This window comes from Canis lupus, chromosome 24, assembly GCF_048164855.1.
Source record: "Canis lupus baileyi chromosome 24, mCanLup2.hap1, whole genome shotgun sequence".
Lineage (NCBI taxonomy): Eukaryota > Metazoa > Chordata > Mammalia > Carnivora > Canidae > Canis > Canis lupus.
In genome coordinates this window covers 24,666,561-24,685,866 of record NC_132861.1, presented here as the reverse complement: position 1 = coordinate 24,685,866, position 19,306 = coordinate 24,666,561, and the positions used below count along the sequence as shown (strand labels likewise).

General features: G+C 33.9%; 1 protein-coding gene across 1 annotated transcript in view; it reads right to left on the bottom strand.

Annotated features, from left to right (window-relative positions):
• GALNTL6 (polypeptide N-acetylgalactosaminyltransferase like 6) overlaps positions 1 to 19,306 on the bottom strand; it is a 1,159,236-nt gene that overhangs the window by 735,673 nt on the left and 404,257 nt on the right. The window contains exon 3 of the mRNA XM_072795983.1: positions 16,671 to 16,779. Coding sequence (XP_072652084.1) covers positions 16,671 to 16,779 — 109 coding nt within the window. The remainder of the gene's footprint in view (positions 1 to 16,670; positions 16,780 to 19,306) is intronic.

The following is a 19,306-nucleotide window of genomic DNA, read 5'->3' as shown; positions in this document are numbered from 1 at the left end:
ACTTAGCCTAAATCCATCAGAGAAATCACAATCTATGGCATCTAGGGCTTTATGAGATGTATTGCTTCAAGAATACCTCAAAGTTGAAGCTACTCCTTGATCCATGGGCTACAGAATGGACATTGGATTAGCAAGCATGAAAACATTAATCTCATTGTCCATCACCATCAGAGTTCTTGGGTGACCAGGTGCATGGTCAGTGAGCAGTCATATTTTGAAAGGATTTTTTTTTTTTTTTCTGAGCAGTAGGTCTCTTAGTGGGCTTAAATTGTTCACTAAAGCATATTACAAACAGGTGTGTTATCACTTAGGCTTTGTGGCTCCATTTATATAGCACAGGCAGAGTAGATTTCCCATAATTCCTTTTTTTAGCTTCGAGATTTTATTTATTAGAGACAGAGAGAGAGAAAGGCAGAGACAAAGGCAGAGGGAGGCTCCATGCAGGGAGCCCAATGTGGGACTCGATTCCAGGTCTCCAGGATCACACCCTGGGCTGAAGGTGGCGCTAAACCGCTAAGCCACTGGGGCTACCCAATTTCCCACAATTCTTAAAGGCCCCAGGATTTTTGGAATGGGAAATGAGCATTGACCTCAACTTAAGTTAGCAATTGCATTAGCTCCTACCTGGAGAGTAAGACTGTCTTTGAAGCTTTGAAGCCAGGCATTGACCTCTCCTAACTAGCTATGAAAGTCCTAGATGGTATCTTTTTCCAATATAAACTGGTTTCATTTACATTGAAAATCTGTTGTTTACTGTAGCTACCTTCATTATTTATCTGAGCTCCATCTTCTGTATAACTTGCTGCAGCATCTACATCAGCATTTGCTGCTTCACCATGCACTTTGATAATGGCAATGGCTTCTTTCCTTAACCTTATGAAACAATCTCTGCTAGTTTGAGACATATCTTCTGCACCCCCTTACCTTTTCCAGCCTTCCTAGAATTGAAGAGAGTTAGGGCCTTTCTCTGGATTGGATTTTGGCTTTAGAAAATGTGGTGGTTGGTTTTATTTTCTACACAGACCACTAAAACTTTCTCTTTATCAGCAATAAGGCTATTTTGCTTTCTTATCATTTGCGTGTTCATTGGGTAGAAGTTTTATTTTTTTATTTTTTTATTTTTATTTTTTTGGGGGGTAGAAGTTTTAATTTCCTTCAAGAACTTTTCCTTTGCATTTATAATTTAGCTGTTGGGTACAAGAACCCCAGCTTTCAGCTTATCTCAGCTTTCAACTTGCCATCCTCATTAAGTTTAACCCTTTCTACTTTTAAACATAAAGTGAGAGACATGCAACTTTCCCTTTCACGTGAACATTTGGACGTCATTGCAGAGTTACCAACTGACCTAATCCCAATATTGTATTTCAGAGAATAGGGAGCCCCAAGAAGAGGGAGAACAATGGGAAATGGCCAGTAGGTGGAGCCATGAGAACACACAACATTTATCAATGAAGTTTGCTGTTTTATATGGCCGCGGTTGGTATCACCCCCAAAACAATTACAGTAGTAACATCAAAGATCACTAATCACATGGATCACCATAATAGATAGAATAATAATGAGAACATTTGAATTATTGCCAGAATTACCAAAATGTGAAACAGAGACACAAAATGAGCAAATGCTACTGGAAAAAATGGCATCAATAGACTTGCTCTGTGCAGGGTTGCCACAAACCTTCAATTCGTAAAAAAAAACAAAAACAAAAAACGCGGTATCTGCTAAGTTCAAAAGAGTGAAGTGCAATAAAATATGTTTGTACCTGTATTTATGATCGTAAATAAAATAATGCTTGTCATTTCATTAGCAATCTAAACTGTATTTATCATTCCATGCTTCTTGTAATCTTCTATGTTCATATAGCATATTAGGTTGAATTTTAGACAATTGCTGCTTTATTGATGTGACCTTTAAAAATCTTGTACTTCCCCACACTTCATCTTTTCCCTCAAGATACCTTTAGAACATTATTACTGTCTGAAGATCTCTCCATCCTTGATAAGATGTCATGCTATTTTAAACACTTAATATTATTTAATTTTTATCCTCTCTTTATCTAGTATTTTTTTAAATTTTTGACTATGTATGACCCACAATTTTTAAAATTTTTCTTATCCTGAAGATTTTATTTTGTTTGTTCCTTAATTTAAATTCTTTCTAGATTATTTTACTCAGAAGAGATGTGCGGTACTATAATCTTTCAACTTCATATATACTGAATGTATATATATTCCCTTTCCTCTAATATCTAGGGTTGTAGATGAAGATTTTAATGACAGACTGGTTATCATTCCTCTCTATATAACCTCTTATTCTGAAAGGAAATTTTAAAAAGACTATTTTTATCCTAATTCAGAAAAGTTGTAACTAACACCTGCTTAGATGTGTCTTTTTTTCATCCATGTTGCCACCTTTGACTGAAATATTCTTGAGATCCATGACATATTCTTTTAATATTTTTCAAAATCATTTTCTCTTTTACAGTTGTTCAAATTCATGCACCTGTTCATAGTTTTAACCTTGTTGCCCATAATTTCTCTCTTAATTTCAGTGCTGTTTTGACATATTTTTAATATTTAATCTTCCTCTCCACAAATATGTGTCTCAGAAGTCATCATTCACTCTTTCTATATTTACATTAAATGTCTTAAGTTGAAAGTAACATTTTCAATTCCAGAAAGTCCTCTGCATGGGTAAATTGATCCTCTTTGAATAACTCCTTTCTGTTGTTGTTGCTGCTGTTTGCTAGACTATCTTCTGTTTCCTCTTGAAGTTCTACTTCACTAGATTTCAACTGTTATGTTGAAGTATCCCTCTTGTGTTCTTTTCTCAGGATGACAGCCCTCTTAGATGACTGTTAAGCTCCTTTTTAATCTTGTTTTTGCTTTCCCTTGAAATCCAACTTCACCTGTTCTTTCTTGGTAGCAATACTTGAACTGGTGAGAAGCCATTAAATCATTCATCCCTTATTAAGATATCAGTATACTTCAAGAATAGTTTCTAGAATTGTCTATTCCTAGAATCATCAATTGTAAAACCTGGTCTTCTCCCAGTACCAGGTGTAGAGAGAAATTAGTTCATTTATTCAGGACCCTCCAGGCTGGTGCTCAGGCTTTCCTTGGCCTAAAGAGTATGAATTCCTGTGTCTGCTAAGGCCTCGTTGAGTCTTTTGATGGTTAATTATATGTGTCAACATGGCTGGGCTCTGGTGCCTGGATATTCGTCAAGAATTATTCTGGATGTTTCTGGATGGTGCTTTTGGGATAAGATTAACATTTAAATCAGTCGACTTTGAGTAAATCAGATTATTCTCCATAATGTGGTTGGGCCTCAGTCAATCAGTTGAAGAACTTGACAGAACAAAGGCTGATTTCTGATTAAGAAGGAATTCTATCTTTGGACTTGAACTGAGACTGTTTCCTGAGTCCTCAGCCTGCCAGCCTTCCCCATCAGATTTTGGACTTGCCAGGCTCCTTCCACAACTGGGTGGGCCAGTTCCTTAACACAAATCTCTCTCCATACATCAATACATGTTCTATACCTATATACATCTGTTGGTTCTGTTTCTCTGGAGAAGCCTGACTAATATAAGCTTGGATCACATCATCCTGTCCCTGACATCTCTTTATTTCAGGAGAAATATTTGTTATTTAGAATAACCAGAAGAACATAAAAACTGGCTATATGGCCCAAAGTGCTCTAAGTGTCTGACTTATTTACCGACCCCTTCTGAATAAGGCCCAAAGCTGATTCATAAAGCATCATTCACTATGTTTTGTACAAAGTTCTAATTGTACTCTGGCCACATGTTTCCAAGATGTGAACCAAATGGAACTGTTTTACCCCAAGGTGTCCTGCTGTGTTTGAGGAAGCCTGGCATGAATGATTTCATCATAACCATAAGGAAGGAAGGAATTCCAGAAGGAATAGTAGCTGACTGAGATGCAGAAGAGATAACTCCTCACTAGACAGGAAGAAAGAGCTTTTCTAAGGGGCCATTCCTTCCTGTGTGGCTACAAAGCTGCTGGGAGATTCCTAGTGTAGCCTGCTTAATGTCCAGATTCTCCTCAAGTCTAAGAAGGTTGCTTATGAAAGTATTTCCTACTTTTCAGCACTTCGGTTTATTGATAAAATAAATGTCCGTGAGCTGACTGAAGCAATCTGTGTGTCCTCTATTCCTTTTAAACATGAAGAAACTAATATGTTATATTTAAATAAATATTTAAAGGTACTTACACAGTTGAACACCTTATAGGGAATGCATATTTCATTTAGAAAAAAAACATTGCACTGTTCTTTGCCAATTATTTTTAAAAACTAACTACAAGTATCTGTCATAGAAAGAGGAAGCAGGGATCCCCTGGGTGGCTCAGCAGTTTAGTGCCTGCCTTTAGCCCAGGGCGTGATCCTGGAGTCCTGTGATCAAGTCCCATGTCGGGCTCCCTGTATGAAGCCTGCACCAGATGCAGGGCTGTGAAAAACACAGAATGATGCCTTAAGGACAAGATGATGTGCTGCTTTGGAAGCACTGGAGATAGGGTCCCAGTGGTGGTGGCAGTAAGATGCTGAACTTAAGCAGCTATCAACCATCAGTTGTCAATGTAGGGTCACAGTAAAAAAATAGGGACATTAGGGTTTAGTAAACTTACAACGACTTCCAGGAAGCTCAGAAGTATGATGAGGTTTTGTAGAGAGGAGTTTAGGAGGTTTATATATAGGGGAAGCAAGAGTCAGAGAAATTGAGTCATCACTGTTGATACAGTCTCCATTTACACACAGCTGAATGAAGCACAGGGCAATTCAGGTTATAGATGCTATAGATGGCAAATAGTTGAAGCAGAAAATCAATAATGAGATAAGAGTAAGCATATATGAAAACAGGTTGTTTCAGGATTTAGTGGAGTTATGTATGGCATTAATTTGAAGAGGGGTGTGTAGATACATATATAATCACTCATATATACATATATAATCATGTATAGTGTTTATACATATATAAACACTAAATGTGAGGATATATACACACACACACAACCCTCTTCAAATCATTGTATGCACATTTTATACATGTATATTACATGTATATACAATGTATATATTTATATATATCAAGTGATTATATATGTATACACACATCCCTTTTCAAGTCATTTTATCATGATGTATAAAGTCATATGCGTAAAATGACTCATGTATATGTACAAAAATCACCTTTCTAAATTTATTTCTTTATCTTAAAACAAGATTAGTAACATTCGAGCTTCCTATTTTATCGGGTTTTTGTGAGAAACATTGAGGCAATGTACAAGAAATCACTGTACTCACGTTAAGGCACTATGCATGTAAAAAGAATGAAATGATAGAAATGTAGTATAAAGTAAAGAATAATATAGTATTTGCAGTAAAAAAAACTTCTAGGTCTTTGTCATAAGTAAACACTCAAATTTGGAGAATACAATTAGTCTCTTTGTTCTGGTTATAAAAATGCTCACAATGCATATATCAGAAGACTTACACAATATTTTATCAAGTTGCATAAAATATTTATATTATTATAAATCACAAGAATTAAAAATTAAATATCAGCCAGACTGGGTGGCTCAGTGGTTTAGCACCGTCTTCAGCCCAGGGCGTGATCCTGGAGACCTGGGATCGAGTCCCACCTCAGGCTCCCTGCATGGAGCCTGCTTCTCCCTCTGCCTGTCTCTCTGCCTCTCTCTCTCTCTTCTCTGTGTATTCTCATAAATAAATAAATAAAATCTTTAAAAAAAATTGAAAATTCAATCCAATAATTTCTTTGTTTATAAAACACTTGTGATAATTTCAAAAGTTATTCCTCAATGATTATTCTTTAATACAAAATAAAAATAATTTTATATGCATGAGTGGATTTTTTTTTAAGATGTTATTTATTTATTCATGAGAGACAGAGAGAGAAGCAGGCTCCATGCAGGGAGCCCAACGTGGGACTCGATACCCGGTCTCCAGGATCACGCCCTGGGCCAAAGGCAGCACTAAACCGCTGAGCCACCGGGGCTGCCTTGCATGAGTGGATTCTGATGTATTTATATCCCAATTAATGTGTACTATTAAATTCTATTAGATTGTTATCTAGGTCAATGTCTATTTTAATCTAGTAATTTTAGTCCAATAATGAATTTGGATCCCTAAGGCTCAGCTGGTCACCATGGAAATTCAAATCATTATTAAATGCCTGATAATACTAATTCCCTGGTCATTCCACAATAGTAAACCAAACACTGTATTAAATTAAATCCTTTATCCATTAAATCTCTTTTCCCATTATATTATAATGTCTATGTTTTATAACAATGCAAGTTTGTTATATATTTTTGAGGTAGGGATGTTTTCCTTTAAAATAAAACAATCCTAAAAAAATAAGGAAAAAAAAAAAGAAAGGAAGACAATCCTATTCTGGGCTTCTAGTATTCCTGAGGATAATTTATGTCACATTTCTATGATTACTGTCAGAAGGCCCAGTTGCTTTCATCTGGCATGAAGGCTGCTCAAAAACCACTGCTATTCACAGAGAGAATCAAGTCAAACTGGCATTTACAGTTCTGAAGTCAATGTCTAGAAAGTGTTGCCATCGATCTCTAGCACTGGCACTCTTCCTTCCCTAGTGGGTAAACCACACACATTTCTTCTAGAGCACTCATCAAATAATGAAGCCAAGAAGGCCCAGGACTCATTACTGAAACATTGTGCCAGATCCTGGAGAGGAATTTTGAAAGATGTTCAAATAATGAATTGAATCTCTATGAATTATGCCTAAAATACAATGTCATAATGGTAATTTAGGCTTGAATGAATTACAATCCTTCAAATTATGGGAAATTCTCAGTTACCATAGCATTAGCATGTTGTAAATCTTTGTTACCATCGTAATGGTGACATCAGAGTCCCAGGTCATAAAAAAATCTCTCTATTTTTTGTTCCTTAATTTTTTCCCTAAAATTTACGTATGCTGCATAAGTACATAAACTGTATTACACTAAATGTGAGGATGGTTCTAACTCCTACTGAAAATTAAAGCCACAGCAAAAATAGCAAATCTAATTTCATGGAGTTTCAAGATTTACTATTAACAGCAAGATTACCATTGCAGTTGAGGTACAAATATTAGTGGGTATTAGAGTTTTCTGTGGGGCAAGCTGATAGAAAATACAAACGTATATTTCACACCTCCTTCAAAGCTATACAGGAAAAGGTTAAAACTGGGAAGAACAAAATTGAGTGCAAGACTTCAAGAAAATGAATGGCAGGGATAAAATCAATTTAACCTTACTTTACTTGACCCATTTAAATTCAAATCCTTTTCTTTACAAGATGTTTCTCATCTTTTCCTTTTGGCTCTTATCAGATAGCATCTTCCTTTAACAGAACATTTTCCCATTTCTTCATGATCAAGGATTATGATCTACTCTTATAACTTCTCCAAAATGTGGGGCATTTATAGCCAAAAAAAAAAAAAAAGATAATAATCACAACTACCATGTAGAAGAGATTTTTAACAAAGCATAAGCATAACACTGGGTTGGAAACAGGTTTGGGGCAGATGCTTACAAAATGTTTGCACATGTGAATATGAACCCCTTCATGACAATATTTGAGAGATTTTGTGTCAATTGACTAGATTTGAAGGTATGAGAAAAATTGTGATTCAAATTATAGGTGATTCAAATATAATCATATAGTTATAGGAATCAAAGATCTGTGGATATACAAACAACCATTAACTGAGCATAACTACAGTCCAGTTAGTTAAATTATATAATTTAATTAACACCTAAAATAACTGTATGATAGATGCTATCGTTAAACCACATTTCAGTAATGCAAAAAAAAAAAAAAAAAGACCAATTAGTCTTATGCATACTTGCCCGTGGGCAGCTGGTATTTCTAAATAGTGATATTCTGAGTTTTGCAAAAAAGTGGGTAAATTGAATTATTTTAAAAGTTAATTTTGTCTTATTTTTCAATACAAACTCATTGCAGTTTAATAAATCTCTTGAGATGTTTTTACTGCTATTTTCATATTATAATATTGAAGGGGTTTTTCCCTAATGTCATTCAATTCAGTTTCAGCTAAATTTTGTTCTATTATTAGATATATAAATGATACATCTCAACAGAATACAGATACATCTCATCTCACATCTTTTCACTTCTATTTTACATTTTCATTATTATACAATGACTGTCAAAGGAAATATTTCATTAAAGGTTAATTTTTACCTAATGAATAATAATGAATGTTATTTTGGTAATAGTTCCCAAAGTTGACCATCTCCCAACAAATTTCACGATGAATTTTACTGAGAACACATCATAGACAAATAAATTATTCTAAAATTATTAACAACAAACAGTGCTCATTGTTGCTAGTAAAAAAAAAATGCCAGATACAGTTTTTAAGGGACATAAAGCATCAATAAAAGATGACCAGAAGCCATTGTAGTTATAACAAAATGACCATTAGTTCCTGAATGCAAAGTAGTTAGAGTATCTCCCAGATGAAGCACATTTTCGTTTTCCATTCTGTTTGGTTGGCAATCTTGTTCAATTATGTAGAATAAAGACATTTAAGAACAAAATGGGTCCCTGATCATCACTAAAGTGAGCCTTTGTTTAAAGGAACTCAGAAAAGCCTACTGTTAATCATTTTAAAGCATGGTACAATCCTACTTCTCAAATAGTGTTTTAATTCATACTCTTTAAATGTTTTGCTATGGAAATTCACAACAATTAAGTACAGACATTTGGTGACTTATATCATGAGGCTTAAGGGGTCCTGGAACCCAATCTCCAGAAGAGGAAAATAGCAACCATGCTGTGTTAAGTTTTCACAAAACTTTTTTTTTTCCTTTCTTTTTTTTTTTTTAAGAGATGGAGATGTGGGGAGTGGCAGAAAGAGAAAGAATCTTAAGCAGGCTCCACACCCAGCTGGAGCCCAACACAGGGATTGATTTAATAACACTTAGATCATGACCTAAGCTGAAATCAAGAGTCAGACTCTCAACTGAGTGAGCCACTCAGGTGCCCTCACAATACTTACTTATACAGGAGTGTCATTATTCAAAAAGCCTGATTCAATGATTCAAGATAATTGAATTTAGAGCCCTTGGGCAAGTGATTATATTACAAGGGATTATAAAAGTTTTAACTCATTAAATATATACATATGCAAAATAAATAAATATGCATGTAAATATAGATAATTGCTATAAAAATTAAATAGGGTATAGGAATAGAAAGTAAATGAAAAGGGCTAGATCCATACAAAATAATAGGGTGACTGGCAAAATATCTAAGCAGGAGATATAGTTTTTTGACCTTACTGAATGAGAGACTGGGTTGGAAGATATGAATTACAAGTGTTCCAGGCAGCAGGGACAGCAAGTGAAAAGTCCTGTAACATGGTTAGCATGCTTGAGGATAAACAAAGAGGTCAATGTGGCCGGTGGAGAGACTGAATGTCAGTCCATAGAAGACTAGGACAGTGACATAAGTAGGGATAGATCATGTTGGATCTCATAACTAGGGAATAGATTTTGATTTAATTTTGAATATGAGGACCAGCCTTTGTAGGTTTTTGAACAGAGGAGTCACACGATATGATCAGGTTATTTATTTTTAGAAGATCCCTCTGGTTGCTATTTGAAGAGCTGACTACTGGGTAAGGAGATCAATTGGGAGGCTACTGAAATAATTTAGGTGAGAGAGACCAATGATTTGATGTCAATAACAGTGAAACCTCTTTCAACCATACTGCACACTTTCAAGAGCATGGTAGTTCATTTTTGTCTATTTTTTTCTTCCAGTTTGAAGCAGTATTTGAAATATAGTGACATTAAAAATATTTTTTTTGAAAAAGAGAGTGAATAAATGAATAAGATGATAAAAATAAAAATTTTGAATATTCAAAACTATCATTAGCTAAGAAAAATGGAAGCAGTGAAAAGTTAGATATAATTTCATAAGACTCCTGAGGCTTATAGTGGAATGCATGAGTTGATATGATTATATGAGAGGATAATCCATTTCAAAGAAATAGATCAAATACAAGAGTTAAGAACATATTTTTTCATGTTGAGTTCACACATATTGAAATCCAAAACCAGTGATAAACACAGTGAAAATCTTTAGAGTTAAAATAAAAGGAAGACTGGACAGAACAATTTTCAAATTTTCAAATTAAAAATAAGTGCTTTCTAGAAATACAGATGAATAGTCTTAAACATGATTTCATAAAACCCATGCACATATGTGCCACATGTGCACACATACATAACATGCCACTCTGGATGGATTGCATGAAAAGATGTTTTTACTGCTTAGAGAAAGATGTTACAAGAATTAGGAAATATCACATATTAATTAAGGAACAGCTATGTAAATCAACTGCATTTTCTTCTCAACATTTGGTACAAGTTATTAGATCCATAGTTCAGGGATATGCTATAGGCAGACTTTACCTTAATTTCAGAAATATATGGATTTTTTTTCAAATTATATATGGAGAGATGTCAGCTGGATAGTTTTTAGCTGCTTTAGAAATTATAATAAATAATATATAACAATATGTATTAAATAAAATATCCATATCAATTTACATATTGTCTTTTATATTATATCAAAGGACTCCCTATTTTAGTTCTTTCCATTTGACTAAATGTGAATAATGTGAATTGTGAATAATGTGAATAATGTGAATGTTGTTAAAAAAGTATGCTTTTCAATTTGGTGATAGGGTACTACTCAAGAGGATAGCTAAACTGTTAAAAGATAAAATCTAATGTAAATAAATTCTCAATGAGAATCTGAAAATAACTAACTTAATAGGACACATGAAATCATGTATAGAAAGTGTATGATTAGAAAAAATAGTCATGCTAAAAACATGACTGACTTAGCAGCAATTCATGAGAAAGAAATTAGAGAATTAGTTGAATGAAAGCCAACTGTTGGGCAGACAGAGGTAGGACCTCTCCAAAATGGTGACCTAAGGCTAATAGGTGGGGTCACCCTTCCCCCAGATGTCACCTTCGATAAGTTCCGAAAACTCATCAAGTCACAAACAACTCACGACCTACCAAGACCCACCTAAAAGAAGAAAAACACCAGAATTAGCCAAAAGCAAGAACATGGACCCTGCCTCACCTTATCACATAAAACCACATGTCCCTAACCACCCCCCCCCCTTTTTTTTTTCTTAACTTGCATAGGCATAACTCCTGGGCGCGACTTCCCTGAAGTGGGCCTCCTCTCTGAGTCACTGGACCTCACCAGGAACGCTCCCCATTAAAGCACTCTCGAACCTACCGCCTGGATCTGCTGCCTTTAATTTTCTCCACCGATCATTAAAAAGAAAACCTAACACCAACTTTATCTGACATCAAAGTAGAACTTTACCCTTTCGAATTTGGTTTACCTCTTCCAGGAAGGCTTCTTGACCCTGAAATGCTATGTGGATACACTTTTTCTACATTTAAATTAGTTTGGTTATATACTAATCCCAAAACAAAGAAGTCTAAGATTATGGAATAATAAATACTTTGGGTTTCTTTGGACATTAGTTAGAATTCTAAGAAGTTCAAAGAATCCTTCTAATTTAATATAACTCTAAGGTCACAGATGTACCAGAAAAAAAACCTGATATTACACTTAATGTCTTAGGGTCTATCCTTCAATTGCCTCTTTTCTTTTTTATTGTTTTAATATAAGAAATGTCCATTTCCTGAAAGGTGAAAGCAGCATCTTCCTCATTTCACCTGTGCTGTTTAACAACATGCTCCCCCAAATAAATCACCCACTACTTAAAAACAAATATTTAAAATACCTGATACTTCAAAATTAATAATACTCCTCACAGATGTAATTGCCCGAACAAAACATAGACTAATAATATGAATAAAAACATTAAGAAAGACACTTAATGAAATGTATGCAACCTAATTATGTTAGTGTACTTTTCAAAAGATTATTGGGATTTTATCAGGAGGTAGTTTCTGGATTTTCTTACTTTTAAGATAATTTCAGTATTTAAGTAGGCCAGAGATTTCAAAACATAACTAAAATATAATTAAAACATAAAAAACAAATATAAAACACTGGAGCCCAGAGCAGTGCGGGGTACTTAAAGTGGTACTTAGAAGAGAATTTAGAGCCTTAAATGTATAGTCTACAGTAGAAGAGAGGTTGAAATTAAGAAGACATGAATCTATTTTTAAAATTTAGAAAAAAATGTAGCAGTGAAAGAAAGTCAAAGAAAATAAATAATACATATAAGACTATAAATCAATGAGAAAAATACAATAGATAAGATAAAGTAAAAAAATGCTTTTTGCAATGATTAATAAAATTGATTAATAAAAGTTCCTGGTTTACTAGATTAAGAAGAAATGAAAAAAGTACAAATTATAGCTGAAAGAAAAGCAACATAAATTTAAGCATTGCAGACATGAAATATTTGAGAGTATTATGAATAAATTTGTTAATAATTGTGAACACTTAGGGCAGCCCAGGTGGCTCAGTGGTTTAGTGCAGCCTTTGGCCCAGGGCCTGATCCTGGAGACCCGGGATCGAATCCCACAGCAGGCTCCCTGCATGGAGCCTGCTTCTCCCTCTGCCTGTGTCTCTGCCATTCTCTCTCTCTCTCTCTCTCTCTGTCTGTCTGTCATGAATAAATAAATAAAATCTTTATAAAAAAATAATTGTGAACACTTACATGTAATGAATAAATTGCTGGAATATAATTAATTCCAGGAGAAATAGACAATCAACTAGTACTATAACTAGTTAAAAAGTTTAACCTAGTAGTTAAAAATCTTTGGTCCAAGAAAAGTCCAGGTTCAGATAATTTCACCTACCAGGTTTCCATAATTATTAACAAATAAATAATTCTCATATACAACAAGAAATTACAAAGTGTATAAAAAAGGAAATTATTACTCAAGTAATTTATGAGGCTATCATTACATTGTTACCAAAACTTGACAATCTATGAGAAAGAAAAACTTGTGTCCTATATTCACTCATGAATAATGACTTAGAAATGCTGAATAAAATATTAGCAAACCAAATCCAGTAATAAATAAAAAGACAGATCAAGTGTAGAATTGTTAAGTTTGATTTCCATTACAAAATCAATAGAAAAAATTTACCCAAATAATAGATTAAAGGAGAAAAGTTATCTTATTGTCTATTTCAATAGATCAAACAAAAAACCTTAACTTTCACTTAGGTTTAAACAAAAATAAAGCAAAATCTCAGCAAACTAGCTCCAGCAATCATAATAAATGTATTTTTATTAAATACAGACATAGAATCTTTAAGTACATGTCTAATTTGCTATAGTGAGAATTATAACAAGTCAAGGGTTGCCACCAATAACCACTATTCACCATTACACTGGAATACTCAGTAAGTGCAGTAACTAGAACTGAACAAAAAAGAATGAGAATTATAAGATCTAGAATGGAAAAAAATAAGCACTGTCATTACTTATATATATAATGAGTGTCTACACTTAAAATTCAAGTTAACCTATAGGTAAATGATTATAATTAATAGAAGAGTTTAGAAAGTTTTCTAAGTTCAAATAAATCTTATAATTTATTAACATTCTATAAACCAGCTACAAACAATGTGGAATTTCAATAAAATCAGTAACACATACAATACCCATATAATGTTAGTTTTCTAGGAATAATGCTATAAAAAATTTGAGAGTAAAATTATAAACACATCTCTAAAGACAATAAATAAGCAGCAAATAAATATAATATATGCCATAGAATGTATGATTCAATATTGAAAAATAGTCAACTCTTAATTTAATTAACCTCTACCCCAGAACCATTTACAAAAATATTTATAGCAACGTTATATATAACAATGAAACCTGGGAACTTGCGAAATGCCCATAAAGAGGAAGAATGTTGTAGAAAACCAAACAATGGTAGAAATGAATCAACTAGAATTGCACATATTGACAGAAATGAATCTCAGAAATAATTTTGAGTGAAGGAAGAAAGTCATAAATTATTATTCAATTTTTAGATTAAGTCCAAACACAGGAAAAATGCAACAGTATTTTTTAGGTATACATAAATAGGTAGTAAAAAAAAAAAAAAAACTACACAGGTGATCTTTTCCCATGGCTTAGATACAAAGATCAAGGATGTTTATTCTGATTACGTCCTTGTTGTATGTTTGTGTATGTACAGTCTTTTTATTTATGTTCCATCTTATATAATTTAAAAAGTGATTGATTTTAGTCTATTTTGTTTGTCACATATCTCCAGATCTCCAGTGATTCATATAACATCTTAGCATTTAAAAGTTTTTTAACTCCATAGAAAATTTATGCTTTAGAAAATTTGTTGTTACCAATTTTTTTTGTAGGTCAGCTTTCCCTTGACCCAAATAAGATGATGACCTCAACAGTATGTTTATACAGGAGGCAGAAAGAGTTCTTTTTTAAAAAAATATTTTATTTATTTATTCATGAGAGACACAGAGAGAGAGAGAGAGAGAAGCAGAGGGAGGTGCAGGCTCCGTGCAAGGAGCCAGATGAAGGACTTCATCCTGAGACTCCAGAATTACGCCCTGGGCTGAAGGCAGGCGCTAAACCGCTGAACCACCCAAGGATCCCCCAGAAAGAGTTATATGAAGCAGAAATATATGTGAAGTATTGGATTTTGTATCCAAAACTCATCAACACAAGTGAAAGTTAGGCATACCAAATCAAGTTAAAGAAACTTAGAGGAAATAATAATTATAGTTATCAGAGTTTATAAGTTTATCATATGTTCAAATAATTGGCCAATTACTTTTGATATATCATCTTTAATCCTTACAGCAATTTTGCAAAGTATAACATCAGAAAGATAAATTCATTTGTCACTTACTTAGCTCATGTAAAGAAAAGTTAGAATCTGAACCCATGTGTCTCTCCCTTGCACATGTTCTCTTGTCATTACTCCGTATTGCCCAAATATTATTATTTAATGCCTGAAAGTGGTGTGTAATGGAACATGGTAAGACCTGATTTTTAATCTTGCTCTGCTAATTATTAGCTGTTTGACTTTGGAGAATATTTAATAAATTCTTAAGGACTCACTTCCGTATTTCTTTTTCTTTTCTTTTTTCTTTCTTTTTTCCTTCTTTCTTTCTTTCTTTCTTTCTTTCTTTCTTTCTTTCTTTCTTTCTTTCTTTCTTTCTTTTTACAAGTTGGTGATAATAATACCTATTAGAGTTATTTTGAGGATTAAATAAAAGGCATGTGTGAAGTGTCTAGTACAAAATATCTATTCAATAAATTGCACCTTCAGTTGATTAATTTATGTGAACATCTCCAAAAAGTTTCAGCATCCTGGGGTTAGAAAGAGACAGGGCTGATGGAGCAAAGAGAAGAAAAAGATAAGGGAGCTGGAAAAGTGAGGATGCTGGTAAGGAACTCACTTTCTTAATAGTTCACGGGGTCATGGTCAAGATGGGGAGACAATGGATCCTAAAAGAGGTTGGTTCTCTGACAAATAGAGAAATCCTTGGGATGAGCAACTTCAATGAATTTGGGAGGACAGAGGAGCTTTATTTAGAGAAAAGGAATGGAAGAAGAAAATGAGGGAAGACTATAATTAGGTCAGTCACAACCAACCCAGAGCAAAGAACAGTTCACAGCCTGCACAACTGCATAACTAGTTAAATACTCTCACTCCAGTTTTCCTGATAGGATCAGCTATGAGAAAGGTTGACCAGGAGGACCTCATATTGTGATTACTCATAGTTTTGCTGCTGATTTGACTTGGAATGCAGTGTCTCAGTGCTGCTCAGATGTCTTTACCAAACAAGAGCTTCTCTATTTCTATGACATCTTCACTATGAAAAAAAAAAAAACAAAAAACAAAAAAACAGAGATCCTCCAGCTGAGTAAAAGCATATGGACTTTCTACCATATGCTACTTAGTTAGCTTGATTTCTAATTATATACCTTTCTGAATCCCTGTTACCAACAACATAATTTTACAATCTTTCTACAAAGACTGATTTTTCCAGCTGCTTTTACCAAGAAGTACAATGAGTACAATGTTTTCTCTATGTAGCCCAAAACTAGGATTCTGCTGCAATATATACAGACCTACTTGATTTTTTTTTAATTGACTAGCCTGTTTGCTCAAGTATTGCCAACCTCAGGTCCCCAGCTCCTGTGATCCACCAACTTGCTGTACCCCCACCAACACCTAGAATTGTCGTACCCCCTGGTTATTGTGCATTGTCAGTTAGATATACCTCAGCCCTAACAGATGAATCAAGCTCAAGACAGATGTCTACTAAGTCAATCAAGTCTCACTGATAAATCTCAAAGTATGCTCAGAAATTATTAAAAAGTAGTTCAGAAATATGAAGTATAGATTTCTAAAGCTTGTATGATCTCTTCTTCAGCTAATACTGTAAAGGCTATTCATTATTTGTTTTATCTTTGAAATTTGAAATTGTTTTAATTCTGCCCAGCATTGACTCCAATACCCCCACAAGACATACCTTACTATATGCAGAAGAAATGCTAATTAAAGATCCTTTATGTGACAAATGAGATACTTTAGTAAGTAAAGTAGCACTTTGGCTTACACTGAACTTCATACCTGAGCGCATAGCCTCTTTCTGAATGCTTTCATAGTCATGCCAGTCCTTTCTTCTCAAACCATCTGTCCATGCATAGAATTGCCCATCTCCCAGGCCCAGTGGAAATGTCTGTGGAAAAGGAAAGCATTCAGAGCATAAAAAGGAGGTATTCCTTTTGCATGGCAGATAAACACAGCCGAGTACATAATAGGCAATCAAAGAATATTTGTTGAATAAGTGATTCTTCTACGTATACTGAAAAGAAAGCTATTCTAGTGACAAGATAAATATACATTTTAAAACCCTTTTCCAGCTTTTAAAATAAGAGCATGGGTCACCCACAACCCTTACCATTTCCTACTTTGTTTCATCCAGAGACATTAATAACTCAGTGTATCACCTCCTCTGAGCACACCCCTAGTAATGAATGGTATTAAATGGAGTTAATTTTGTTTGTGATTTGTACAGTTTCATTCATTTTTATCAAGTATATTTGAAAGACCTGATAATGATATTAGCAACCATTCACTGAATGCGCACTATAAGCCAGACACTATGTTATTTATACTCTGTATAAATATAGTTTAATCTTTATGATAGTCTTTGATTGTAAGTCTCCATTTTTCTGCCAGTTAAAATAAGGCCCAGAGAACTAAAATAATTTGAATTAAACCACAGTGGCAAAGTCAGGACTTGGAACAGTTCTGTTAAGACCAGAGTTTTGTAGTCTTAACAACTATTAATTCTATCTCCCATCTAGATTTCTGTTAAAGTATGGTACATGGTTACACTTGCAGTTGAAATTATCACCTACTCAACAACTGTAGTCACAACATATGTTTTATGTTTTGGCAAAACCCAATGTGTTCCAATGTCAACTTGAAAATTATATTTGTATGCATTGCTAAAACTACTTTTTTTGGTGTTTGTTTTTGGTAATAAGAAACATGTTTTGAATAAAATTTATTTTCAAAATCTTAATACTCAACACTATGTAAAATGTTCTCATAATCACATACCACTTTTCTTTTATTTGGTTTATTTTTTGAAATAAATAATACTCTGACAGAATGAAGAGAAAAAAATTAAAGTTTAAATTTAGATACAACAGAAGCAAATAATTTCAGTAAGGAAATTTTATTCTAAGAGGATTTCCAAGTCAAATAAAATGTCTTATTTCTTAGTTTGAAACAGTATAACTATTGTGCTTATGAAAAATTATCTGAGTCCATCTTTGTAGGTTACAAAGGAGCCACTTATTTGAAAGGATGAAAATGGAGCTTGACATTTAAAAAAAGTACTTAAAATCAGAAGAAAGATTTGTCAAATTGACTATTATCTATATATTTAAATGAATTTGTTACAAGAGTGGTGATTTCAAGAAAATGAAAATAATAGAGAAATAAACATATAAGAATGATGATAAGTTTATATAAAATATTAAAGATAGTAAGAATACATTTTATAAAGAGGATGAAAAGAAAAGCTATAGAAAAGTTAACATAAAAGAATACAATAGAATAGAAGAAAATGGGAATAATAATTTTGGACAGAAATTTGGGCTTATAATAGCAAACATTAGAAAAAAAATGTCATGCATTTGACATTCATTTCTTAATTAGAAATTTTACCAAAACTCAGCTGGGAATCAGAAATTTTAAATAATTAAATAGCTTTAAAATACAAAACTTGTATTTTGCCTCAAACTTGTATTTATAATAATAAATACTGCACAGTAATGAAAATCTCTTACACTGATTTAGATAATACCAATTTATAAACATCACTTTCAGATTAAAATAGATAATTTCAAAATAAATTCTGACTTTAAACATGGAGATATTCTTGTGTAAACTCCAAATATACAAAACTCTTCAAACCTATTGGTTCACAAACAGGCCCCTGAACATGGAGGGCAAGGAGAGACCAAGGGAAGAGGCAGGCCCCTCTGGTATGGTAGGAGACAGGTGGAATAAGCAAGGGAACTTACATATGAAGCTTCTCTGGGGTACCACAAGACAAGTAGATCCCAGCACAGGCCCTCTCGAATCTTCAAAGTTTATGTAGAGGCCTTAACTGGGTTCAGTCATATATGCAGTCCAATACTTTCAACATCTTACTCCCTACTCCCTCAAGGGTGTTGTTTTAAACAGCTCCTAGTTGTGGGAATACTAGTGGATTATATGTTTCAAGGATGAGGAAGGGGTGAGGAGCCTCTGATTGCCCCAGTCCCATTCCTGTCGGCTGGTGGTCATGTCCTCATGACAATCTCCTACCATCTTGGCCAGCTCCTACCATCTAGCACATTCTCCCTCTTCTGCATGTACCCTATGAAGTCATCAAGGGTTTTATTAGCATGGAAGTGATTAATTTGGTGGCTATCTGTCTGCATTTGACTCAGAGGTCACAGCAACAACATAGGCACATAACAAGTGAAAACAACACAGGTTAAGATAACGATTCCCAAAATAAGTAACATTTTTTTTCTTTCTACCAAGAGCCCCATGATCACAACCATTGATTTACGAAGTCCTCTAGGCTGGGGGTTAGATTACTCAGGATGTTTACTTGTTTCCTCGTATGATTTAATAAAGATGATATGTTAACAGACTCATCAGGTGTGAACACACACAGTCTGTTTGGATAATGGCATGGT